This window comes from Melanotaenia boesemani, chromosome 1, assembly GCF_017639745.1.
Source record: "Melanotaenia boesemani isolate fMelBoe1 chromosome 1, fMelBoe1.pri, whole genome shotgun sequence".
NCBI lineage: Eukaryota > Metazoa > Chordata > Actinopteri > Atheriniformes > Melanotaeniidae > Melanotaenia > Melanotaenia boesemani.
In genome coordinates this window covers 32,098,606-32,125,795 of record NC_055682.1, presented here as the reverse complement: position 1 = coordinate 32,125,795, position 27,190 = coordinate 32,098,606, and the positions used below count along the sequence as shown (strand labels likewise).

The following is a 27,190-nucleotide window of genomic DNA, read 5'->3' as shown; positions in this document are numbered from 1 at the left end:
ATTATAGTTGTTTTTTTAAGAGCTAGTCTCTACTTTTCACTTCATATAAAAATAAATAAATAAATAAAAAAAAGAAATCTAGAAAACATGAGCACAAGAATTGGTGGTCATAATTCATAGAAAGAGAGGGTTGTGTGTGGGTTTGGGAGAAACTCTCAGTGACATGGGTCTCTGTGGTAGTTCTGTGCTTTCTGTAGGAGCTCAGTGCTCATTTTAATCACCCACTTAAAAGCCTCTGCTGAAGTGGGTGTTTCAGTGTTTAAACCCTAAATAATTCTCTGTTGTTTGTTTATCGGGTTCCCCTGTGGGTTGCGCTGTGGCCTGTGCAGTAAGTGCTCGATAATTTGACTGAGCCCTCGGACTTGCTCTCAAATAGGACAAGATCAACATCTTCATAAAATTGCCATCAAGCTCTTGTGAGAACGTGCACAAGCAAAGAAGTGTGCATGTACATTAGCGTGACACAAAACATGAAGGCCCTCTCAAATATGCATACACACATTACCCATGTGTTTACCCTAGTATGTAATCCATTTGTCACTGCTACCGGAGTCCCAGTGCGGATGCCATCCATTTGTTTTTCTTACAAACTGGATCTCGGGAAATGCCAGTTATGGACTCCATAGTTTCCATGAGCCATACTGGTGTATTTATCCTCCTTGTGTTTGCGTGCTTTGGTGACCGGGGCTCTAAGGCCACCTGAGGTGGAGGGAATGGAGGAAGTGAATTAAGGTAAACAGAGGTTGGAGAGCATTGTGCCTCTCCCTGACGGAGGTTCCAGGGTTTTTTAGCTCTTCCTGTGGCGCCAGGCCTGGAGGAGGTCAGGATTGTCTGTTAGGGGATGTTGTTAGTAGAAGGAAAGCTAAACAGAAGATCGGCCCCGCTGAAAGAAAAGCTGTCCTCCCCTGGTGTGTTTATGCTCCACAGGTGCCACAACCCAAAGCAGACCTCACCCTGTAGATTCTCAATGGAGCGACCAATCCTATTCTCCCTAAAGAGCCATTAGCAACGTATATCAAACTTAACATTACCTTGTCTAAAAACGTACTTATTAAATACAAAAAAAAAAAAAATCTTTAAAAGCATGTTTTGCTAGACTTACTGACGGGTGCGTAACCATAAAGCTTTCTAAAAGCTGTCTGCTTCTGGGTCTGTGTGAGTTGGATTACAAATGTATGCAGTATTTAAAGTGGACTTTTCATTTAGTAAACTTTCATATTTTTTTAAGGCTTATAAAAGTCAAATTTAATAAAATTGTATCCCTCCCCATGATTTTGGGCCTTTCTGTGTGCTGTTAAGACGACAATATCACTTACAGCTCAGGCCAAGCTGTGCGATAAAATCAAGATGAAGTTATTTATTGTTTGCATATACTAAACTCTTGATGGTAGATGGACACATAAAATAACACAACTTTTCCACACATAAGGATTTCTTCTCCCCATCTGTGTAGCAGAACTTTTCATGATGATATTTCTCTGAGCACTGGTTGATGAATTCGGTTGCTGTCTGCGACTGTCTTACCTACTCTGCTGCAAGTTCATTATGGTGAGCAGTGACACAAGCCACTAATTCCAGCCAGCTATGAATAGAAACGTGCTTCTGGCACCACCTCACTTGTATATAGTAGTTGAAGTGTCTATTTCTGCTACTATGTTTACTTGCTAAGTTGAAACACTCTCTGTAATTACAGAGATTTTAAGTCCACAGTTTAAAGGTCAGATGTGAGGATGTTTTGAGGTAGTGGCTTGTGGCTGGCAGGACGTCTGTTCCAAAAGTGTGTGCATGTGTGTGTTTGCACAGGCAGAGAGGAAGAATGTGACCACCTTGGTGTGTAGGTCAGTCCCATCTGGGCAGCGTGCACACGTCTGCGGTTTTCAGAGCTGCTACCAGCCACTGTGAGCTCCTCTGCTGATTGCAGTGACAGGGTTTAGTAATTAGCTCTGAATACATGTTTCTGCCGCTTGTCATTTGGGGCCGTTGTATAATTCTGATGATAACAATCAGACTTTTTCTTTTTTCCTTTCATCTCGAGTTTTGTTTTTGTCTGTATAGTGCTTGGATGAAGCTTAGGCTGCATACATAAGATATCAGTTTGAATTCACAAAACTGGTTTGGTGCATAAAAGCTAAAACCTCTATCAGTTTAGTCTTCCTAACTTTAAATCAATCATGGTAAATTAGATGGTAAATTTTATTCTAAACGAGAAGGTGTCACCCTTATGCTAAGATGTTACCTTTTAAAAACACCCCAAACATATGTAAAAATGTACACTTTCTTTTTTTTTTTTTTTTTTACGCAGCAGAACACTGAGGAAACATCAAGTATCAGTAGGAACATAAGCTTTTTACGAGTGAAATCGTGACAACTTTTGCTACTGACGTGACAATTTAAAGAGCTCATTTGGCTTTGGTAAAAGGCTGGAGTGCCTGTCACTTTCTTTCTGCCCTCAAGGTAGACTTCCTGACTTAAAACCTTGTTCCTCCCACACTTTGCTGCTCTTGAGACTGGCGTCTGAAGCCACCCAGACGACTAAAGGACTGTCTCTCCTTGCAGAGAGCTTTGACTAATTACTAAGTCCTTCTAGACACACTAGCAGCAAAGCACACTGACTGTTGCACTTATGCATGTAAGTAAAGAAGAAGGCATTTTACCAAACATTTACCTTGGCTATATAATCTAACAGTTTTTTCTTTTGCAATAATGATTGACACATGCAAACACTGTAAGGAAGGACAATTTTCTACAGCAAACTAATTTCCCTCAAATAGTAGTTTCCTTTGGAAATGCAAATTCTTAAACTGGAATTAATTGGCTGGTGGAGAACATGCAATGATTTACTTACTCATTTTATTTACTCAAATGCAGTCATCTCTGCTAAAGAAGACTCAATCACGGTGATGAACATTAGAGCCTTACTAATAAAGGGCACATTTGCCAGCCAATATTTAAATTTATTTTCAGTGTAAATGTTATTCGACTCTGACTTTTATCATTAATTTGTTTATAAGATAATGCAGACAAAAATGCGTTAGATAATTTCAAACCAGAGTGGTTCCAAAAACAGGGTTTACAATACTTTTAAGACTGTCTGCAGCACATGTAGCAAAGTAAGTATTAAAGCTTAATCATTTGTGTACAATAACCTTCTCACAGCTTTTATTTCCTTTAGATGGTCACTACCTTTAGATGGATTTTGTGGACTGAAATATGTCTTAAAGCCATCAGTATAATCTGTATTCCTGTATCTGCCAGCCTTTAATTATGATTATTGTCATTAATAATTCCTTTCTCGTGTATACTGATGAATAGACGACAGTTTACGCAATTTTAACAGTCATGTGACTGTACTTGGGGTTGCCCACAACGTGGTAAAAAGACAGCCAGCTCAATGGCTGTGGACTGTTTGCTCAGCTTGAAAACCCAGAAAACTAGTTTAAAATGGTCAAAAACAGTTCCAGAAAAAAGTTGGGGTTTTGAGCCAAATGGATTTCTGTAATTAAAAGGTTTATACCTAGAACCCAAGCTCAGAAATGTGGATGTGCTGTGAACAGTATGTCAAAATATGAGTCAAAATCATTATTGAGTAATATTAAGACAAACTAGAAGCACTCAGAGAGTGCAGACCTCCACCAAGTCAATGTAATTTTTTTTTTGCTGGTGATTATGAGTATTATTCTTAAGTTAGAAGCACCAATGGCAAAATTATCCCTGTTTTCCCGTTGTCAAGAATTCTTTGAAAAATTCCTGGATCCAAACGGTGATCCGGATTACCCCCAAAATCTAATCACTCTTTCCTTATTCAATTTCTGACATTTCCTTAAAATTGAATCAAAATCTGTCCATAAATTTTTGAGTTATGTTGCAAGGAGACAGACAAACCAGCCTCCGCCGAATACGTGATCTCCGTCTTGGCCGAGGCACCTATAGACTTGATGGACTACTTATCACTTCCTTTTTGTAGTCTATGCAAATGCTATTCATTACAACCTACTCTGCAAGTGGAATTGGCACAAAAAGTAGCTCCAAATATGAACTTTATTATTGATATTTTGACAAATCAGGTTCACAAGTCAAGCATTTTCCCATCGTTATAAATCAAGTGGGCTGTTGGGCAAAAAAACACGATAACAAAACATGACAAAGATTTGCAACTAAATATTCCAACTCATTTATAACATGAGCAGTACAGCACATTTTCTACTATAATTTCATCCAATACTTACAGTTTTCACTTCAAAAGTTTAAATTGGAGTTGATGTTTGTTTGTTTTGCCTTGATTTGCACATTGATTGTTGACAGTCATATTGAATATTTTGCCACTCAATCCGATGTGGCTGGTTGGAACAGTAATGCTGGTGCGTTCCCTCTATACAGTTGTATTTATAGCTACAAAGCTTTAGCAATCTATTCCTTTTTTAGAATTCATATCTAACAATTTTCTTGTTGTATGTTTTCCTCAACCTGTTTTAGATAAAGTAAGATAAAACCTCTGATGAGGATTAATGTTTTTGTAATTGCAACCACACTCAATTATGGATTTCTCAAAATGTCTAGAGGGATGGCCATATGGTTGAGCTTTTTTTCTGTTGCACATTATACCTTGAGGGCAGCCAAGTTGAGTCTCCTGAGTCTCCTAAAATATTTGGTGGGAGGTAATGCCTGCAAAGAAAAACAACAACAACAACAAAAAAAAAAAACTTCAGAAGACCCATGCTGTGCCGCGCCTCACCATGTAATGGAAGAGCATCATTACGCTCTTGATCCTGACACCTTGTGTCCTCCCCCTCCACCTCTCTGGTAAGATGCAGCTTTGATAAACAGTGTGATAAAGGTTTGTTTATAGGATTAGATTTGTGTCAAAAATATAAAAAAAGACACTATATCCAACAAAAATTAAGAATTTGATAGAAAAAATGAAGAAAAAGTAGTTTCAAAAGTAAAATATACTATCTGCCAGAGATGTTCACAAGTCCTTTTTTGCATGTCCAAATCAAGTCTAAAGTCTTTGAGTGGCAAAGTCAAGGCGCAAGTCACTAGTTTTAATGGGTAACCTGCCAAGTAACGCCTGCCGTCTGGTCTGCTTAGAAGACTGCATTATAATATCTAAGGAATTTCAAATCCATACTCACTGTTTATCAACCAGCATTTAATAACAGCACATCTTTAGCTTAAACTGCCAAATGCTTTGTCTCTCTTGAAATAACTGTGTAATATAAGTAAAAGAAATATATATATTAAATCAAATAAAAAAACTCATATTTTAATATATTTACATCTAATACTTGCAGGTCCAAAAAAATACTCCTTACATTACTAAATCAGTATCCTCTCTACTTTTCTTATAAATAGACCCAGAAAAACGGCATTGTTTACAGTGGGCCTGATCCCAGTTTTGTCCCAGTTTAATTTCATCATGACAAAGTCAGCAGTTTATGGAAAACATTATTTCAGCACAAAGGTAGAAACAAGCTAATGTTTATAACGCTGTGACTCTAAGCTAGTTGCTAACGTAGATGCTAACATTAAGCTTTAATATTACAGTGACTAACATCTCCAGGTGTGTTTAAGGGTGGAGATGGTGGATCCAGCAAGCTGGATTTTAATACCATAGACGTTACAGTTGCAGTCATAGGAACCTAACATTACCCCCTTCACAACAGCAAGCCCTGTCCTTTCAACTTTATACTTCCTGATTGCAGTGAGTTTTACTTTTGAAACTACATGCTTTTTTCACTCTTATTTTCTTTCAAATTCATAACTGTTGTTTGATATTCTGAATGTCTTTCTTAATCTTTTTGGCACAAATCTTATCCCATATTTATTGATGTGGTTACATATATTTTTAAAAGCTAATAAAGAGCTGTTACCTTGAGTAACAGGTAGGGCTTACTGCCCAAGGGGCTGACTGAGTTGTAAAAGCTTATCGTTGCAGGTGTAAAAGTTTTGTAAATGGGTCATTAAAGTGTTGGCCAACTTCACACATGGAACACAAAAAAAGTGAGAGGGGGAGGGAGATTACTTCAGATCAGCATGTTTCTGAAGCATAGAGATGAGGGCTGTAAATCTCTGCTAATATTCCACTGAGCCTTTCAGGAGGCAGCCTTTGATGTGGGTGAGGTAATGTGACCAGCAGTGTTTGCAATGTTAATCTGACGCGGAGAAATGACTGTTGGCTGTGTGCTATCACCTAAAGGAGATGCATCCAGTTCCAGCTAATCCAAACAAAAGAAAACAAAAAAAGATTTCAGATAGAAAACAGCTGGTGTGTTTGTGCCTCTGCAATATCTTTTCCAGCAATAACCCAGAAGGAATTTACACATAAATATAATTTGACTTAATATACAAAACATTGCACAAAAAATAAGTAAAACCTCCACATATTGTCCTCTGTGTGCAGCCTCACTTATGTGTGTGTGTGTGTGTGTGTGTGTGTGTGTCTGTGCATGACCTGTGTCGTGAACTTGAGTTAACAGGATAAACCCTCCAGCATTTGCAGCCTCCTCAGATCCTTTCAGGTTTGCGTGTTGCTGACCATGCACACTTTAATCATAGAGCTGCTTCCTCAAACCTGCCCGGTGATGGATCCTAACTCCATGGCTATAATTTCCTTCCTGGGGTGCAGGAAGAGAGGCGGGTGTGCCGTGACTGAAGGGTGTCAGGCCTGGGGCCGCCAAGTCTGCAGGGAAGGTGTCTGCCTTTGAAGCTTGAGATCTCAAATTATATGTTAGCGCTCATTAGGAGGCAGAGATTAAGGACATTTAATTGTCATAATAATTATGTAGTTTGTCATCAGTTCAATTTGAGTATTCCACTTTATTTGGACGGGGGTAAAAAACAAGGCTGAAAAACAGGTTGGATCTCATGGGAAAAAAACAAGAAAAATCTGGATTCAAAGATTTGGTTTTGGTTTTGTAACTATTTTTTCTGATTGAGCCTCTTGTCGTGTTTCACACACTGAACTAGTGATAATATTGTTCAGCTGCACAGTATTTGCCTCAAAAATACAATATGCCAGATGTACTGCAAGGTGCTTCCCATTAAAGCATCCACCACACAGTGTAACGGGTGGATGTAAGAGGATCAACATCAAAAGGTTTAGTGTGCATGACCTCTGGAAAGGCATTGAGTTTCTTATCTAAGGTATAAAATTGCATTGTAAAACACAGAAGATATGATTTCCTCTTGGCAGTTTAAATTGCTCATGAGATGGAGTGTTTCATTTGTTAGACTGTGTTTGTGTGTGTGTGTAAAATTCTGACATTTTTTTGACATTTTACCCAAGCATCTGTTCTGCAGATCTGGAGGAGCAGATTCAACAGAGTGCCTGAGTAGATGATGTGATGAGGAGCCAGATAGTTCCTTTGAAAGAATGAAAAAAGAAAAACAGATTTATCTTGTTTTGCTGGAGAGAAGTGCAGAGAGATTTCACTTGCTACGGCTCTTAGCGTGAAGGTGTTGTCTGAAAATTGTCCCTATCTCCCTTTCCTCTGTAAATGGGGCTGTCTCACGTCAGCTTTGCTATGCTATATGATTATCTGAGATCTTTATTTTATGTGTGGAAACTGATCCTCTTTGAAGCCTCACTCAGAGGCAGTGCAGCGCTTCACTACCTCACATCAACACCCTCTATCTTGGCTCCATCTTGGGGCATCATGTTTTACTGCTATGTGGTGCTTTGAATGAGGCTGTTTAATGTTGCTGTAAGGTTAAGACTACTCCAGCTTAAAGAACTGGAGGAGAAGCCTGGGGCCAGGTCTAAACTACTGCTTGATGATAACCGGCAGTTCAGTTTTTCTCCTTTTACAGCCCCACCAAGCCTTCCACACACTGCAGGATATGCATCGCTCCAGATTCCAAGAGCTGTGCTGCTCAGCCCTTTGAAATTTCCTCTGCTGTATCTCAGTTTACTTTTTGGGATGATGGAAAGGAGGGTTGGGTAGGGGTGGGTATTTCCTCTCCCGAGGAGTTCTGCAAGTAACACTACACCTATAAGCTAATTTGCAGCTTTAAAACTAACAAGTTTTTTTTTTTGTTTTTGTTTTAGGTTTTTGGTTTTCAGTATTGGGCTTGTGTGTGTGTATGTGTGCACTGGAGCATTTGAAAATTCCCATGCTGTACACAGCTGCTTTCTCCGTTAAAGATTCATAAACTTGAGCTAATGGCTAATATCCAGGTCAGACAGAATCACTCAAAATCATTTAATCAACCAAGCACTCTAGATTTATAGGATTAAAGGAAAAGAACACTATATCAAATTTTTGCTGTATTAAAAAATACTTGCTGCAGTAAAACTAACATTTTCATTACACAGTATCTCACAGAAGTGAGTACACCCCTCACATTTTTAGTATATCTTTTTATGGGGCAACGCTATAAAAATTCAACTTTGACATACAGAATATCAAAGTTTCTATAGTTAGAAATTCTGTATATTCAAGTTTCATTTCTATAGTGTTGTCCCATGAAAAGATGTACTAAAATATGTAGTACATATTTTATGTACTCACTTCTGTGAGATAATGTATGTCACAAAAATGTTATTGCATGTGTCACGGCTATTAAGTTCATGGCAAAAGTGAGGGTAATCACCTTTTTCTTTCTGTAGTTATCTGTTTCTCTCTCTTCAGTGCTGGGTGGTTTTATGTGAACGTCGGCCATCTTTCATTTGAGAGACCAAGGGGAAGCAGTTGTAGCTGGAGAAGCACATTCAGTCACAATGCCTGTCCGACCCATTTGGTTAATGAGCTGTTCATGTGTGTCACTCCCCTCTTTTTGTGGGTACTGCCACTCTGAACGTCGCAGTCCTGAAGGTGTTTTCTTGCACCGTGTGGACAGCAGAGCAGGAGGCACCCGGCCGCAGTCTTAATGAGATTTTTCCTGAGTTTGGATGGAGTGCCAGTAGTGCTGCCATTGCTCTTGAGGCCTGCCTCCACTGAGCCCTGGCGCACGATCAGGGGAAGCTGTCGTCAGCTGCATAAATTCTCAGCCTGTGTGGTGGGTCATGGAGGCAGACAGCATAGAAACTAAGAGGCCTTGCGGGACTTTCCCACAGTCACACACAAGTACATGTTACTTGCACTTTAATGTACCCTTTTGCTTCAATCTCAGACTCAGATAAAAAACTTGGCCCAATGGTTCATGTCTGCAGTGGCAAAATAAGGATGATGCTAGAGGCAACTTTCTGTCTCAACTCAAGTTGGTTCTTTGCCAGCATGGAATCATCGTTTTTCTCACTTTCTCTTCTGCCTTAGCAGGGAGAATAAGATGAAAGCATCAAGATATGCTAAGTGAAATGACTGCTTTTTATCTGGCGTAGGCTAGCTAAACAGAGGACTGTTTTCTAGGGCATAACACTGCTTTAGTTCACAATGCACTAAACTGATGATTTTATTATTTATGTCTCAATTAGCATGTGAAAATGTTAAAGTTCATGACAGTCGAATCAAAAAAATACTGAACATGTTTGGTTTGTTTGGAAAGGTTCCCAAGATAAAGCCTCTTCCCTCTAAAAAGAGCATGGCAGCATGAATATGAAAGAAAATACCACATCTCTGAAAAAATTGAGACGAAAACAGAGCATTTGACAGCAATGACAGATGGAAAGCAGCACTTTTGATGAAAACCCAACACAGCATATCAGCTCAAACACTTCATACTAACTGTCAAGCTCGGTGGTGGTTGGCTGATGATATGGGCATGTTCTGCAGTCATGGGACCAGGACACCCTGTAAAAGTTGAAAAGAATCAAGGCGTTGCATTTAGAATCAAAGTCAAGACCTCAACCTGACTGAAAACGGTAACATTGAGTTAGCCAAGCCTTATCTGCAAACCCTAGTGATACTAAACATAGCCATAGAGTGGGGCAAAATTGCTCCACAATCATGTGAGATTTGAAAATGTGGTTAAAAGACAATTAACAGTTATTGTTGCTAAAAGTGTCTCTGCAGGTCAGTGAATCATGGCATGCACATTACTTCTGCACTTTGGCTTAATTTTGTAAAATGAATAATGACACGGTGTAATATGTCACTTTTATCTGAGATTGTACTTAACAGATTTCAGGAACTGGTACGGATCACTTGAGTTTTAATAATGTTCTGAAATGTAAAACAATACAATGGTAGTATTTATTAAATGTAAATATGAAGGAGGAGGTTTGTAATTCTGTCAACTGTGTCTGGACTTAACACTTAAACATTCATTGTTCTGGCTTCTGATGATGGAAATGCTCATACAGGCAAACTCTGTTAAGGATGTTTGCGCTGTTCTTTAATATCTATTTGTGAGACTAATGCTTCTTTCATTACTCACTGTTGGTTTATTTTTTTTATAAGTTTACTATAGTTAAAAGGCTGGTGATGAAGGAGCAGTGCTTGCTGTAGAGCTGATATAGTCATTACAGCACACATTACACAGGGTATTAAAGTGTGCATAATTCTTAAAGAAATAAACATCAAAGATTTTAGTGCAAATATTGTTCTTAAATATGCTCATCTGTCTTGAGTACATCCATATTCATAAAGTTCACCATTGATGAGGTTTGCCAAATAGTTGGAGGAGCCAAACAAAACAGGCCTTCAGCCTGGCGAGCAATGTAGATGGGATGTTGTAATGGCGCCGGCACACTATGTTCTGTGTTGTAGTTGAGCAATAAATCACTGTCTGTGAAGGGAATTGAACAACTTTAAAACACACATGGGTCACGCAATCCCTTGTCCTAAAAGCCTAGAAGAAGCGCTAAAGGTCTTGGCTGCTATTGAAAGCAAAATGCTTCATGCTTTGGTTACTACAGAACATTTAACATCATGTCTGGAAAATTGTTTTAGCTGGTCCCAAGTGGAGCAGAAACATGCTTGTTTGTGCCCTGAACACTACACCTCAGGCCAAAGTGTCTCTCTGCTGAGGCTTTCGTAAAACGTACTGTTTCTCAAGCCAACACAAAAAGCAAGAAAAAAAAGAGCAAACCCGTTTTCTAGCTGTCCTTAACTCTTTTACATGCCTCTGTATATAGTATTTTATCACTTTCCATTCTGATAGCAGGCTGTGGTGAAAGCATGAGTCCTGGGTGTGGGGGTTGAAGGGTTCTTCTTTAAGTGCTCTCTTACAGTGATCTCTGACCCCTGCATTAGTGAGAGTCCCATCGTAGCCAGTCGCACTGCTTGATGGAATTTGACACAATTTTCCCTGACAGCTGTGTGACTAGAGATGTTGCAGTATACTAATACTGATAATGACTATAAAACAAAAGATAAACATTCACTGTATTAACATAATGCTTACACACTTTTCACCTACTTATTCTCATATTTTGAGTATGTTTCATATACAAAAACAGATGGTAAACACACAGTAAACAAAGTTGGAGACGGATTTATTGGCTTATTATTGTCTTTTCAAAGGTTTTCATAGATATTGCCATAACCTCAATCACCATAAGCATGTCGTGGAAATAAGATACAGGGTTTTCCACAGAATGCTAAAGTCGCTCTACTCATGACTTTAGAGGAAAATCATCTCCATTATGGTTTTGGGTGAAACCAGGCTGAGCTTTTTCATTTCAAGTCAAACTGAATTAAAAATGCATTACTTTCCGTGGCTTAGTGAATTGATTTACTTTTTCCTATCTTCATCTTTAATATTTGATGAAAGAATTTTAGGTAGAATTTACCACCTGTTCAAAATTCTTTCATAGCACTTGATTTCCAGCTTGCTAATCTTTGTTAAATTTCAGTTTGGTAAATAAATAAAAAAAATCTTTCCATGTAGAAGTGACATAATGAAATCCAAATGAAGATTTTTTAATTACATTATCTTGCTTTTTAAGTCAAGAATAATCAATAGAGAATTGTTATTTCTGTAGATAAAAGCTTCTTTTTTTCTAGAATTAAACATGAAAAATGGTTCATTGTTTTTGTGACCAACTGGCTGGTGGGAAAGCAGGAAACTTAGAAGCAAAGGGCTTATTTTTAGAAGTCTTGTGGTATCTGGATGATCTGATCAATAACTGACAAAGCCAGAAACTAGTGAGCTTTGCTTTAATGTAAAGTGGTTTTATTATAATGTGACATTACTACAAGTAACAAGAAAAATTCACTTCCAAGAAAAAAAACTTTTTACTTTTTCTTTTGTTTAAGCTCCCTTGCATATTTATGTCTATGTCGTTAGTGGTCAGAAACTTTTCCTCTAAAAGGAAATGCATGTATGTGTGTGCGTGCCTGTGTGTGTGTGTGAGTGTGTGTGTCGTGTTCACATAAAGTGAAAAACATGGAATAATTTTTCTCAACACTGACCAAAGCGAATCCCAATGTAACCCCATCTTCCTAATAATACGACTCTCATCCATCAACACAGACAACAACCAATTAGGACATTCCTCTCCCCCTTCTTTCTCATGTTTCTGGCTAACCCTTCAATAACTTTGGATCATTCATCAAAAAACTGAAAACACATTCAAGATCCTGTGTGCAAAAATGTATCCTTTCTTTCTTTCTTTCTTTCTTTATTTCTTTATTTATTTATTTCTTTATTTATTTCTTTCTTTATTTCTTTCTATCTCTCTCTCTCTCTCTCTCTCTCTCTCTCTCTCTCTCTCTCTCTCTCTCTCTCTCTCTCTCTTTCTTCCTCCCTCCCTCCCTCCTTCCATCTTCTAGGAATCAAGCACTGGTTATTGCAGTGATTTTATCTTTGTGGGCTGTGGAATCCGTGTGACCACAGTCTGTTTTCCACTCTGATCTTTCTAAGTAGGTCATCGACCATCGCGTCCTCATGCCAGTTTGTGTGATTTTGGTGACACTTGAGCAGAAGAAAGTGGGCCTATAATTACACTTAATACAAGTTTATTATATAATAATGCAGTGTAGTAAGTAACATGGCTCCAGATGAACGTTGATTACCTCACAGTTCCTAAAGTTACCTGCCAATCAGAATTTCCACAGCCAAGATTTTTCAGGGAAAGTTTATCACATCATAATTTTAACCAAATATATTAATCAGACATCTTACTTTAAATGTTTTTTATTGATCTGTTTTTTTCATGTAAATGCCAAACAACAACATTCTCTAAAAGTTCTGTTTTCCATCATGTGACACAGTAACTTTTGCTCTTAACACATTTGAAATAAACAGCTTGAAGCTTCAGCTTAATAGATAATTTACAAATTTACATAAATTTTTAAATTGTCTCACCTCCTCTTTTGTCGGTGACATTTTCCCTACATCCTTTCTTCTCTTGTAACCATCCTATTCACAACCTCTGTAACATTTTTGTTCTACATGTCACTTATTTTCTTTAAATTTTCCTTATTCACTAGCTGCACTTTGTTCAGACAATTGCACATAAATAGATTACGGTTCATGGGAAATGTACTGGAAAAAAAAAACAAAAAAAAACAAAATGATTGACTTTATTTATCACCTGTCAAACTGGCAAATAAATGTTTATTAATACCAGCCAAAATAATTTTAACTTGCCTTTGGCAGGTTGGCAGGTGTTAATTTAGAGCCCTTGTACAGGTTAGCACCAGATTACTTTTATGTATTATAACAGAGACGGTGAACAAGCTGTGATGACTGCCTCAGTTTCGTCCCTTTCTTTAAAACTGACTGAACAACTTGGGTTTAGCATACAATCCCAAAACATCCACCAGTTAATGGGACAGTATGACAATGGCCATTTGAAGAGGGCAAATTATTTTAATGAGGGAAATTTGGCTTTTATTTTCTTTTTTTTTTTTTTATCTTATTACAGGAAAATGTTTAAGGTAGAAAAGTTAATGACTAAAATTCGTTCTTTGGAGAGTTAAAAGTCATGGGGCTGCTCAAATCTGAAGTAAATATAGCTGGATTGTGTGGCTGGCAAGGTTATTGCTAATTTGGTGTTATTAAGGCATTTACGTAAGGAAGACCACCTTCTCTTCACGCTGTTTTATCTCAGATTTGGAAATCCTGAAGAGCCAATAAAAATGTTAATTCTTAACTAGCATCCGCCAAAACCTCTGTTCTCTCACCATGCTGAGTAACTTTAAAATAAGATTCTAATCATTATTAGATCATTATGTCGAGTCATGTGTTATGGAGTTTGCTGTAAATCTTCAGATTATTCAAGTTATCCTTGTTGACATTTAGTTGGTTGTGTAAGCAGAAATGCTGATTAAACAGATGAGGTAACTTTACTTGGTATTGTTAGGACTGATGATGGAAATGGCAATCTTTAGTCACAGTTCAGTTTGGTTATCATTCAGTAGGCTGTCATCCAATTTTAAAACATTTATTGTTTTTTTCTGTTTTGTTTTGTCATCATATGACTGGTACTTTTTTATAACCAAAGATTTGTATTAATCCATAAGTAATTTACTTCTTATATGTTTTATTTATAAAACAAATGAGGTCAAGGTCACTAGACTAGAAGTCTACATTTGCCAACATATTTCCCAGCAGTGAAGAAGAGCCAGCATGAGGAAAAAAAGTGAACCAGTAGCAGTATAGTGGTTGTAAATGAATACAGACATCAGGATATTCTAAATCACCAACAAAAATGCCAGAATTTTAACCCAACTTTCTCTTACATGCAACTAGTTAAATAATCGCTCATGCACTGCACCTGTGTGGAGCATGTGAGACACTACCTGTCAATCATCTGTGATAAAGAAGAAAGATACGGTGACCTAGGATTCTGTGGTAATGTGTCTTTATTGGGCTTTTTCTGTTTTTACAAGGAAATGGTTGATAATTTCTGGAAGTTATCATTGTTATTTTATTAGTAAATAAACAAAAGCTTTAATTGGCTAAACAATGGTTAGATTGACTGACTAATAGGAAAAATAATCAACGGGCAGCAGATGTGTTTATCATCATTTACGCATTAAAAACTTTAGGTTATTTACATAACCCCGGCTCTCTGAGTAATATGAGCGAGATGTCTCACTATGGGATGCAAGCCTCTCTGCAGCCCTCAGAAGTATTAATCTCATTACGCCAACCCTGATTGGCTGATGAACGTGTGAATGTATCCGTCCGCATCATGTAGTGCCATCTGCCTTAAATAGCTCATGCGGACGGACCAACTCATTCAAGATAAGCACCTCTTCTCACTTGCCCCAGCAAGAAGGGTTGTCTGGTGAGACATCTCGCTCATATTACTCAGAGAACCGGGGTTATGTAAATAACCTAAAGTTCTCTTTCATAATATTCCGCTCGATGTCTCACTATGGGATGTGGTAGCTCCCGAATTGCCAGACAAGCTTATCTAGCGTCCACCAACCCACCGGGAAAAGAACTCCGATCCGGTCAGGACAGCAAAGCTGCGCGTGCCACGCACGGAGCGGAGACGTCCAGCATATAGAAACGGACAAAGGTGAGAGGCGAGGACCAACTCGCCACTGCACAGATGTCCTGAACAGAGACCCCTCTGAATAGGGCCCAGGAGGCGGCCATGCCCCAAGTCGAATGTGCCCGCAGGCCCCCAGGAGGCTGCAAACCCTGACCCGTATAGGCCAAAGCAATCGCCTCCACCACCCAGTGTGACAGGCGCTGCTTTGTGACAGGTTTTCCCTTATGAGGACCAGACCAGGAGACGAACAACTGATCGCTCCGCCTGAAACCCCCAGTTCTATCCGTGTAACCGCGCACCGCGCGTACTGGACACAAGGCATGTGACCGCGAGTCCCCTGACGAGGCAGGGAAAGCCACAAGATCAATAGGAGAACATGAGCCCACCACCTTAGGCACAAAAGCCGGGTTGGGCCTCAAAACCATCCTCACACCGCCCGGGAAAAACTGGGCGCATGTCGGATGCACCGAAAGCGCATGGATGTCACTGACTCGCTTAGCTGACGCCAGAGCCAGCAACAACACCGCCTTGAGGGAGACGTGTTTTAAATCTGCCCCCTCCAGTGGCTCAAAGGGAGGGCCCTTAAGCCCCTCCAGAACCACAGCCAGATCCCACGGTGGTACCAGCGGTCTGGACACAGGAAGGAGCCTGCGTGCGCCCTTCATAAAGCGGCAGACCAATGGATGCTGACTCGCCGTGTGCTTCTCAAACCCCACGTGACAGGCAGCAATAGCTGCCAAATACACTTTTACCGTGGAGAAGGCTTTCTTCTTGTCAATCAGGTCCTGCAAGAATGACAAAATCACCCCCACCGGGCACTGAAGAGGAACGTGGCCGTGTCTATTGCACCACTCCACGAAGACCCCCCACTTAGAACCATACAGAGATCTAGTGGAGGGGGCTCGAGCACTCTGTATAGTGGAAATCACCCGCGGTGGGAGTCCCACAGCTGACAGACTGAGCCACTCAGGGGCCAAGCCCACAGTGCCAGGCGTTCTGGGTGTGGGTGGAAGACCGTCCCCCTCCCCTGAAGTAACAGGTCCCTGCGTAGCGGGAGTTGCCAAGGCTGAGCACGCAGCAACTGATATATCTCCGCCAGCCAATGCATGGCAGGCCAAAGCGGAGCTATCAATATCAGTGTGTGGCCATATTCCCTCACTCTGGCCAGAGTGAGGGGTATCAACGCCAGGGGAGGGAATGCATAAAGGAGCCCGGGTGGCCAAACGTGCGCTAGTGCGTCTACGCCCAGAGGAGCATCCATGCTGCGCAGAGAATAAAACAGAGCGCAGTGTGCATTTTCTCTTGATGCGAACAGATCCACTGTGGCCCGACCGCAACGGGTCCAAATCTGTCCCACCACCTCTGGGTGCAGAGTCCATTCCCCGTATACAGGCGCGCCTCTGGACAGCAGGTCCGCGCCCGTATTCAGGACTCCCTGGACGTGCGTTGCCCTCAGAGAGAGGAGGCGATCGCTGCTCCAGAGGATCAGTCTGCGTGCAAGCATGTGTAACTGGCGGGAGTGCAAACCCCCTTGACGGTTGATGTACGCCACCGTCGTTGTATTGTCCGTTCTTACCAGGACATGATGGCCCACGAGAGACGGAAGGAAATGCTTCAGGGAGAGAAAAACCGCCGAAAGCTCCAGAAAGTTTATGTGGGACCGCTGGAGACCGACGCTCCATCGGCCCCTCACAGTTCGGCCCTCGTGGATCCCACCCCAGCCCGTCAGGCTCGCATCCGTAGTGACCACCTTCCTGGACAGGATGGAGCCCATAGGGACTCCCTGCGTCAGAAAGGCCGGGATCCGCCAGTGACGCAGTGTCCTGGCACACGCAGCAGTGATCCGCACCCTGCGTGCGCCATGACGGGCGGGGTCCAGGCCGCATGAGGCCACCCAAAGCTGAAAATCCCTCATGTGGAGGCGACCGAGCCGGACAACGAGAATGGCAGACGCCATCAGTCCGAGCAATCGAAGACACAGCCTGAATTGGACCGATTTTCCCGGACGAAAAAATCCGAGACATGTCCTGAAAACCCTCACGCGGTCCGCCGAGAGGCGCGCTGTGAAAGACAGCGAGTCCAGAGACAGGCCCAGAAAAATTATGCTTTGCGCTGGGGACAGCATGCTTTTTTCTGTGTTTATCACAAAACCCAGATCGGACAGGTGCTCCACGAGAACATGCGTGTGCGCCCTGGCCTCCTGCTCCGACTGTGCCAGCAGCAGCCAGTCGTCCAGGTATGTGGCCAAGCGGATGCCCTGGCGCCTCAGCGGAGCTATTGCCGCTTCCGTGCACCGCACGAACACCCGCGGACTCAGAGAGAGACCGAAAGGAAGCACTCGGTACTCGTAGCAAATCCCCTGGAAAGCGAACCTCAGGAATTTTCTGTGGGGAGGGTAGATAGGGATGTGGAAATACGCGTCCTTCAGGTCGACAGAAGTGAACCAATCGTTCTGTCGCACAAGACGCAACAGGGATGCGTGTGTGAGCATCCTGAATTTGTATTTCCGGAGATATCTGTTCAGAGCACGAAGATCCAGGATAGGGCGAATCCCGTTCCCCCCCCGTTTGGGGACCAGAAAATACCTGGAGTAAAACCCGCTCTGACACTGTGCAGGAGGTACAACACAAATCGCTCCCTTGTTTAACAAGGAGCTGATTTCCCCCTGTAAAACGTGGGCTGACTCCCCTCGAGCCTGGGAATGCAAAATGCCGGCGAAACGAGGGGGAACGGTGGCGAACTGCAACCTGTATCCCCTCGAAATCGTCCTTAACACCCAGGGTGGGGCTGCGAGTGCGGCCCACCCTGGGTGTTGCAGCCCGTCCACCATAGGAGGCTCTATCAGTGATGCGGTAGCGCCCTCTCTCGCCGAAACAGCGAAATGGTTCCGGGACTGCGCCGTGCATCCACGTCCGAGATGACAGCGCAGCGATGGGTGTACTGCTGCCGCTGTCCCGGGAGGGGCAACCGCCTGCCACCGGGAAGCGGCAGGTGCCGCCACCGCGCTGTTCATGATTTTGGCTTTTTTTATTAGCTGCGCCCTCGGCCTTTGGCCTGGATGCTGCAGCGCAACACATTTTAATTTTTTCAAACATAATGTGTGTGTGCGTGCTTGTGGACGTTTGAGAGGGGCAACCTCCAAAACCTCTGCTGACAAATGTCCGTTCCTCTCCCCATGCTCTGGCACGGTCCGTGGCAGCTGGGAGACGGGGGCGGGAGATATCCCCGGGAGCACGCTTGGAAGCCAAACAGGTGGAGCTAGAGAACGAGGAACGTCTAGCTGCACTGGCAAGATGCGGGGCTGTCAGGCCGCCCGTTTCTTCTTCCTGGCCTGGAAGTTAGCAGCTTGCGCGGGCGGAGCCGGCGGGGCTGCAACAGAGGGCGAGGGCTTCTTAGACCAGCCGGCCTGACCGGTGGAGGGCGGGCTGGGGACTTGGCTGTTTGGGTATTTTGAAACGTGAAACCTGAGAAACAGCCGGCGTGAAGGTTTTGCGCTGCACAGGCGGAGAGGGAGTAGGAGGTTTCCGAGGGAGGCAGAGCTGGAGAGCCTCATCCTCCTTCTTCTTGGCTTCACAACGCCGTTGCATCGAAGCCAATGCAGAGCCAAAAATCCCCTCCGGGACAATGGGCATGTCCAGCATGTCATCCTTCTCCCTGTCCGACAGGTTGGCGAGGTTCAGCCACCGCGCCCGTTCCTGCAGCACCATAGTTCCCAACGCTCTGCCCGTGGCCTGAACCGCACAGCGTTGGACGCGGAGACATAGGTCGGTGATGACCGGAATCTCCTCCCACGTTGCTGGGTCCTGTGTGTGTCCAAAATCCTCGCACAATTCGGCTTGGTAAGCAGTGAGCAGGGAGAGGACATTAAGCGCCCGGGCCGAAAGCGCCGCTGCCTTATAAGCCTTCTCAGTCAGGGCCGACTGAAAATGGTCAGATTTAGACGGCAGGCTGGGACTCCTGGAGGACACTGCAGACAGCCGGGGGTGGAGGTGGGCTGCAACAAGCGGCTCCATTGGAGGCATGCGGAGCAAGCCCAGGCTCTCCATCGCCTCACAATCGAGGGACGAGGCCCCAGGAATTGGGCTCCTGCTGCTGTAAGGACGGTCCTTCCATGAACGTGTCACTTCATCCAGCAGCTCTGGGAAGACGGGGAGAAGTTGCTTCGTAGCACTTTTGGCCAAGGGCAATCTCTTCCCTTCGTAGCGGGATCTGGTGGTCTCAGCTACGACTGCGGGCCAGGGGACGGCCAGTCGGGCGGCCGCGCGTTTACACACGTCGAGTATGTCCGAGCTGGGGAGGGGAGAAGCTGGTGTGCCACTCTCGTCTCCATCCCGAGAAGCAACGGAGGCCGCATGCTGTGCAGCATGGGTAGGAGTGATGAAGACGTCGTCCTCCTCTTCATCCTCGGAAATGAGGAAGTTTGAGGCGACATCTTCGTCTTCCCCGTAGTCCAAATCCAGGACGTCTTCCTCCGGCGGGGAATCCGCGGCTACGTACCACCACCGCGGCAGCTCCCTTCTCCTCCTCTTCGACCTCAGCACCGGCGGAGGGGAGATAGGGGTCCTGCCCAGACAGGCTAACCTGGCGGGCTAGCCGTCTGCGGAGACTCTTCGTGGTGAACACCGAGCAGTGCTGACACGAACCGGGAACATTGATAGCCAGTCGGGCATGTTCCAGCCCCAGACAACTCGAGCAGACCTGGTGTGGGTCTCTGCTCGATATCTTGTTCCCGCAACGACAGGGACGAGCCCCAGAGTCTCCGAGCCCTCTGGTGTGAGGGGTTTTAGCCTCCATTCCTCGCGAGTTGGTGTGCAGGCAGGGAGTAGAGGCAGCTAGCTGGTGTGCTAACTGTGGGGAGACCCAGAAATTAGCTGGTGTGCTAATACTCGGTGCTCGAGACGCCGTGGTGGGGCGACAAGGATAGTGCGACCGAACCGTGGAGGGGCAAGGAAGCACTGTGGTCTGGTGTGACCAAAGAGCCAAGAGTCCAAGCTAGGTAGCGCTCGGCGACCGAAGCCGAAGGATCAGCCTGTGAGCAGTTAAGCTAGCCTGCCGTGGACGCGAGATATGCTCCGAGTGAGAAGAGGTTTTTGAATGAGTTGGTCCGTCCGCATGAGCTATTTAAGGCAGATGGCACTACATGATGCGGACGGATACATTCACACGTTCATCAGCCAATCAGGGTTGGCGTAATGAGATTAATGCTTCTGTGGGCTGCAGAGAGGCTTGCATCCCATAGTGAGACATCGAGCGGAATATTATGAAAGAGAACATAGTTCTTCATACTTGTAAAGTTTCCAAAATGTTTCAGTTCAACCTCAGAGTACAGCAGGTTGGTACGATGCTCAGCCATCTTGTTTGTACTACATAGACTGTTTGGGCGCATCACTTTCTCATTTCCAGATTTATTTCTTTTGTGTTCAGTGTTTCTTTATCATTTAAAATGTAAACTTTATTTTCTACTTTTCTTAATTAATTGAGAATATTTTAAAACATCTTTTTGATGCATCTGAGATTTGATCATTTTCTTTGAGTGAATTTATTAAAGGTTTTGGGAAGTTACATGTTTAGGAGTCTGGTCACTGATACCAACAAGGTGCTTTACAAACAATAGTAACCAATGCCTCCTTGTCACACACAGCAAGATGCAACTATGTTGCATGTTGACCTCTGATAAGAGTTTAAGGAAATGTCATTGTGTGAATGTGTGTTGGCCTTCTCACAGCACAAAACCAACAACTTAATCAGGTTCCTGCTTGATAATTAAGGACCATCAATTTGCTGAGGCCACCCACAAAACTGCACAGTGACCAGTTTAACCCACTGGTACTAGACATCTCATGGTGGTACATGATAAATAAAAGTGTATTTAACTTTGTTTCCCTTCCAAGTATCTACGTATGTTATACACCATTGAAAAGCTAACATTCTTTAGATGTGAATGATAAAGACCATTCAAGGCTACAATCATAACTATAGATTCAGTTACTATTTATTTCAGACCAGTCACAAATGAATTGATCGTTGAAGCCATACTGTATTCCAGTAGCAGATGATAATGCAACAAAAGCATTCCTGTTACACCAGCAATGGTCCAGTACAATAGTTCCTCAACTGGTTTTTAGTCCATAAAAGCCAGTTTTTAGGCAAAAATTGGAGGACTTAAAGGGGTTAAACTTAAAAAGGGAGGAACCTACCATCTGCACTTTTACCTCCCTGGATTACAGGGCAATTCACTTACGCTTTAACACACTCTAGGGGTATTGCACGAAACCAGAATAAGAAATCCAGGATAATTAAGCAAGCCCAGCTTGACCTAGCTTGCGCGGCCTATCCTGGCTTAATTGGTTGCACGTTTGCTGAGCCAGGATGAGAAGGTGCGGCTAGGTTAAGCCAGGTGAAGATAGTTGGGATAAGTGCGTGTGCACAGCATACTGAAGCAGACCTCGCGATCGCTCACAGAATCACCGATGGGGAAATGGATAAAAGTCGCGCGTCCTACGTCATGGCCACTGAACAACAGCTCCTGACGGAGTTCTCTGACGAAGTTAAGGATATTATAAGGAAAAAGGCAATACCAATGCCATAAGTAAAGAACGCGAGAGCCTTGGCAGACAATAGCCGACCGGCTCAATGCGTAAGTAGTCAAAAACTGTACAATTAATAAACAGTGCTCCAATGGAACTGTCATAATTAGGCTACAATTACAGGAGTTACTTTTCAAATCCACTAACTGTTGTATACTTTAAGAGTGACAAGCAGGTGCATGTTACTCAGGAAATGTAGAGTATGATTAGGTGCAAACAATTATCCACAATGTGTCATTTAATCTATTTTCCTCATGTAACGTTTTTATCTATTTTATCTTTCTGTCCTTCATAAAGGACAAACCTGTCTGGCCATAAAAGGACCTGGCAGCAAGAAAAAATTAAATATAAGAACATTTTGTAGGCTGGTAAGTGACTCCAAAGTAGATAACCGGGAACAAATGCGGTGAATAGATGAGGTGTCTGCTGACATGTTCAATGTCTGTATGATTGTAGCAGTTAAAAAAAAGGCCTATAGAACTGGCACAGGGGGCGGCCCACCAAGCCAGGATGTGACTCCAGCAGAGGAACTGGCACTCCATTTAAATAAAGGGAGGCCAGTGATGGAGGGGATCCAGGGAGGGACAATAACTGACTCTGTCCCAGCCACAGAAACTGTCCGCTTCATACAAGGTACATCACGTACTGCAATTCTACTGCACATGGAACACAATCAAATATAATATAGTGTCTGACTTTGGATAACCTTGCAGTGTCTGGGAACACAATTACACTTTTGGAGCCACCAGAAGATGATCCGGTTAGTACAGTGTCTCGAAATCACAGGCTTGGTATGTTCTGTGAAATCTTAATCCAAGTCCTCTTCGCTGCATGTATACGGCAGGGGGAAGGCACATCTGCAACTGCAGAATGCACGTCTGCAGATGAGGAGACTGTGTCAGTGGAGTCCAGAAGGCTTGAGGCATGTCAATTTTATGGGACTGGCCTGCTTATTTATTCCATGAAGGATATGAAGTCAGTGATGTGGTGCTAATAGAAAATGTGTAGCAGGACCCGGATGCTGCACAGTCTCTTAAGCGGCCTGGTAACATTGTGAGTATTGGCTAAAGTACATCTACATTATGCACAAATCCTGCTGTGCTAATTGACATTTCCTTTACAGACTTCACAAACTGTCAGAACGCTTTATTCAGGGCACCTGGAGAGAGAGAGAGAGAGAGATAGAGCTGGCAGATGTTAAAAGCTGACTCAAAAAGAGCAAGCTCCAAGGAATGGAGCTGGATCTTGAGATTAAACGCCGGACACTCAGAAAACTGGACCTGGAAATCCAGTAACCGAAAATCTGTATCTCTCAATGACATAGTCATCTCCAAAGGCCAGGGGATGTGAGCTGTCCCTGAAGACTCGTTCACGTCTGAATGCTCTTCTGAGGATGCGGACTTCCTCGTCCAGCACATCCTCCGAAAAAGGGCAAGTCATTATGAAGAGGGAACAGGTGAAGGGGAGTTGGACCTATATATTCTACATTGCCCTTGTCACGGATTTCTTTGAATACACCTTTGAAACCTCATCCGCTGTGTTTTGTAATCTCAATTAATGCAATAAAACACATATTTATAAAACCTCTGACAGCAATTTGACGAGCAGTCTTCATTAGCATAGCAATATAACACTTGGCCTGAGTAATAATACTACAACTCGAATCCATATAAAAAGGCTGTTGCGATTACAAACAGATTTCGATTAAATGTACAGTGACTGTATATGTAATATTTTAATACTGGATGATTAAAATGACGCGCCATACTTAGGAAGACCATGGACATGCTGTAAAACACATTAATTCCTCATAGAATTGACGTTGGACATGCAGGTGACTCGCTAGGATTAATCTTCCGGCAGTTAGCCTGGTCTGGAGCAGGCTAGCTGCAGCGGATAAATCACCACAGTAACTTGGCCGGGTTTAGTTTGAGCTGCTTTCATGCAACTGACTTAGGGCTAAATTCAGCCAGGATAACCAACATATCCCGGCTTAATCCCTTATCTTGGTTTCGTGCAATACCCCTTCTGACACATACACACCACAAACACACCAGCATGTATATAATAAATACACATGCTTTGTACACAGACATCCAAGAACACAGTTTATGTAGTTAGCTGTCACTTATCAAGGTTTGTCATCAGCAGTGATAAGTCTGTTATTTTCCATCTTTGCAAATTGTTTGTCTTTTATTATCATTGTTAGATAAATGATGATCACAAATGATTCCACAGCATTAGCTGCTAATAAATAAAATAAAATAAACAGACAAATCTGCCGTACAGTTATCCTTATCAGTCCAGCAGTAATGTTTGGACTTTGGTTTACTTTTATTTAGTTGATATAATAATATTATTATTATTATTATTATTATTATTATTATTATTATTATTATTATTATTTTAAGAACTGCCCAGTAGAATAAATCTACGGAAGCAAAACAAGACAGTGCAAACAGACTAATGTTAAATCTGTATTAATTTAGTATAAACAATTTTGTATTAATTTGTTTTATATGTCATGGACCTCATCATTCATCAGCTTTCTTGCTCTCTAAATGTTCAGTTTCTTCATCTACCTTTGGAAAAAATCCTCATCATTTAACAAATAAACTTGATTTGATGGCTGAGAGACTGTTTGCATGCAGTGGAAAACTCACTGGTAGGTCTTTGCCTGTATGAGTATGTCACACCATATGTGTGTTTATGTGTTTGTCAACCTGTGAGTAATGGTTTTTCAGCCAAATGAATGTAATGCCACATGGATACCTGAGCCAGAAATTTTCCACAGCAAAGCTCGAGGATTGCATGTCCCTCCAGTCTCTGTGGTATGCACCGACAGGCAGAGCTGTTAGGAGAGGGGTCCCCACATGAAAAGGGCCAGGATAAAAACAGGACCCTCAGAGTATCCCTGCAATGACAATCCACCACTGAAATAGTCATACTGCCAACCTGCTTTCCCAGAATTCCCTGCATACCCATCTGTAGTGATTTAAAGGCTTTTTTACAGCCTAAAGTTTAACTGCAGTCTTGTGCTCAGTCCTGCAATTACCTTCCTCTTAAACTTTCCACCACTGTTTAAGCTCAGCAGACAGTTGTCAAACTTTATTCGTATGTAGGTACATAAAAACTGTAATTTAAAATGCAGGCATGTCATTCTCTGTTGGAAAGCCTTGCCTTGGATATGAACAGTGAAAGATTTTTGCTTTTATGTGACAAAAATATAAAGGCTTCTTCTTTTATATGACTGGAAACAGTAAAATATGTCTTTTTTTTTCTTGTCTTCTCTGTGCAGGACTCCATGACTGATGCCTGTGCTGAGGGGATTGGGGATGAACACTATCGTTTAGAAGGTAAGCCTTCTGCTCTTGGTTGTCATGTAGAAAACCATCTCTGTTCACTAGTTTTGTGCTTTTTCCCCTATGAAGTTACATGATCTAGTGAAAACCTGCATAAACTCTGCATGGAATTGCCTACTTCAATACCTGTGTGGCTCTTTGATACAGTTTTTAATGTGTTCCCTCCTGCTCCACACCCATTCTCTAAGCCCCAGCTATGTGCTGATGAGGTCCCCTTCTTACCCTCCTCCCTGCCCCTCCACCTCCTTCGTCTCTCATCTGCCCCTCCCCAGTGTGCTCTGCAAAGTGCTTCCATCCCTACATGTTTTTCCCTGATGTGATGTGATCCTGGATTAAGAGCTCTGGGAGGAGAAAGTCTCTCCCGCCCATCTAAAGACAGAGTTAGACGTGAGGTGCAGGCAGATATTTAGACTTGAATGAGACCAGCCCAGAAATTGGAGGCACAGAAAAATAAAAAATCACATATCTAAGTTCTGCTTTACTTTACCCTAACAGATACGATAGATGTGAGGTAATGTGACTATTAGATGGAGTTAGAAGCGATTTGTTGTCATCAGGCTGAACTCAAATCTGTGCCAAACTTGTCCTCCCCTAAAGACAGATGTTTTTAATTAGTGTGTGTTGCTATGTTCATACATGATAAACAGGAAACGTGCAAGATCTCTTGCTTAAATAAAAGATTCTGCAGATAATGTGCACATATTCCCGACCTCTCAAAAACACTGTTCTTCATCTTTATTGCACCACGAGTAAAAGTAGGTGTTTGGATCCATAAATTGTCACAGGACCAGAATTTTAGTGGGATAAATTTGTGTTGGAGCTTGAATTTAAGAAGTTTATCTTTTTGTGTGGCACACTAGCATCTTTTAATCAGAACAATTTTGACATTTCAGTTGTTTTATGTTTTAAATTTTATCTGACACTGAGACATTGTTCACCTCTTCTTACAGATTAGGACTCATTATCACATGTGCATGAACTGCGTTCAGTTTAGTGATCGCACAAAGTGGAGTAAGTTTATTTTAAAAATGAGTGCAAAAACAAGAACAGGTGCAATAGAACAACCAGTGCACTTGAAAGAGTTCTTTTTTCTAAGTATAAGAAGCACGTCCAATAAAAGTTTTGTGGGATTAAAAAAAGAACTTAACTGCAAAAACTGCAAAGAAAGGAAGAGGAGCGCAATGATGAAAGAGTCCTAGGGATGCTTTACATCAGAGGAGTAGCTTGCACTGGCTTTTTATGATGCCTTTTTAACCTTTTGATAACCAGAGAAGAAAGGTTTCTTCATCAGGTCCATGGTTCAATTGCAAGCGTATTAATTCATCACACATCAGCAACCCAGAGAGTTCAGGTCACAGAATAACAGTTTTAAAGTATTTAACTGCATCAGTGATGATGGAAGAGAAAGAATTGCCATCCCGTTTTAGCCATCTTGGGTAAGCCCAATCATTTGAATATTTTGCTGTGATTGCTCACAGTATGTAGCAACTCGACCTGCTGGTGTTTCTGTGTGTACAGAAAATGTATTCTTGCACGTGTGCAGTTGGCTTATTGGAACGGGCCTGGCATAGAGGGTGCCAGCCGCGGCTGCACTCGTCTTGCCCCTTGGATCTGATGTGCAGCCAATCCCCCCCGTGGCAGCTTCGCTCATAAAGAGACGGCTTATGTCTGTGATGGGGAGGGGGTCAGAGAGGGAGGGGGGTGATAGCAGATTACTGTTACTCCTCCTGGAATTTCATTAGCTCTGAGATAAGTATCTCGCCACCATATTGAGCCTGCTACCGAACAGATTTGCCCTCGCACACAATGTTCCCTTTGAGAACCTCAGATGATCAAACAGCAGGACCTCGAATGCTGCTCCTCTCCAAAAAGTTGGTAAAAGCTCCCTAGGATGAAGCCTTTCATTTCTG

General features: G+C 42.6%; 1 protein-coding gene across 5 annotated transcripts in view; it reads left to right on the top strand.

Moving 5' to 3' along the window:
* Positions 1–27,190, top strand: part of nkd1 (NKD inhibitor of WNT signaling pathway 1) — a 44,087-nt gene that overhangs the window by 6,062 nt on the left and 10,835 nt on the right. For all 5 annotated transcript variants that reach the window (XR_006008673.1, XM_041972057.1, XM_041971891.1 and 2 more), the window contains one exon: positions 25,217–25,274. Coding sequence is in view for 4 of the 5 variants with exons in the window: in XM_041972057.1 (XP_041827991.1) it covers positions 25,217–25,274 (58 nt within the window). In the remaining variant the exon portion in view is untranslated. The remainder of the gene's footprint in view (positions 1–25,216; positions 25,275–27,190) is intronic.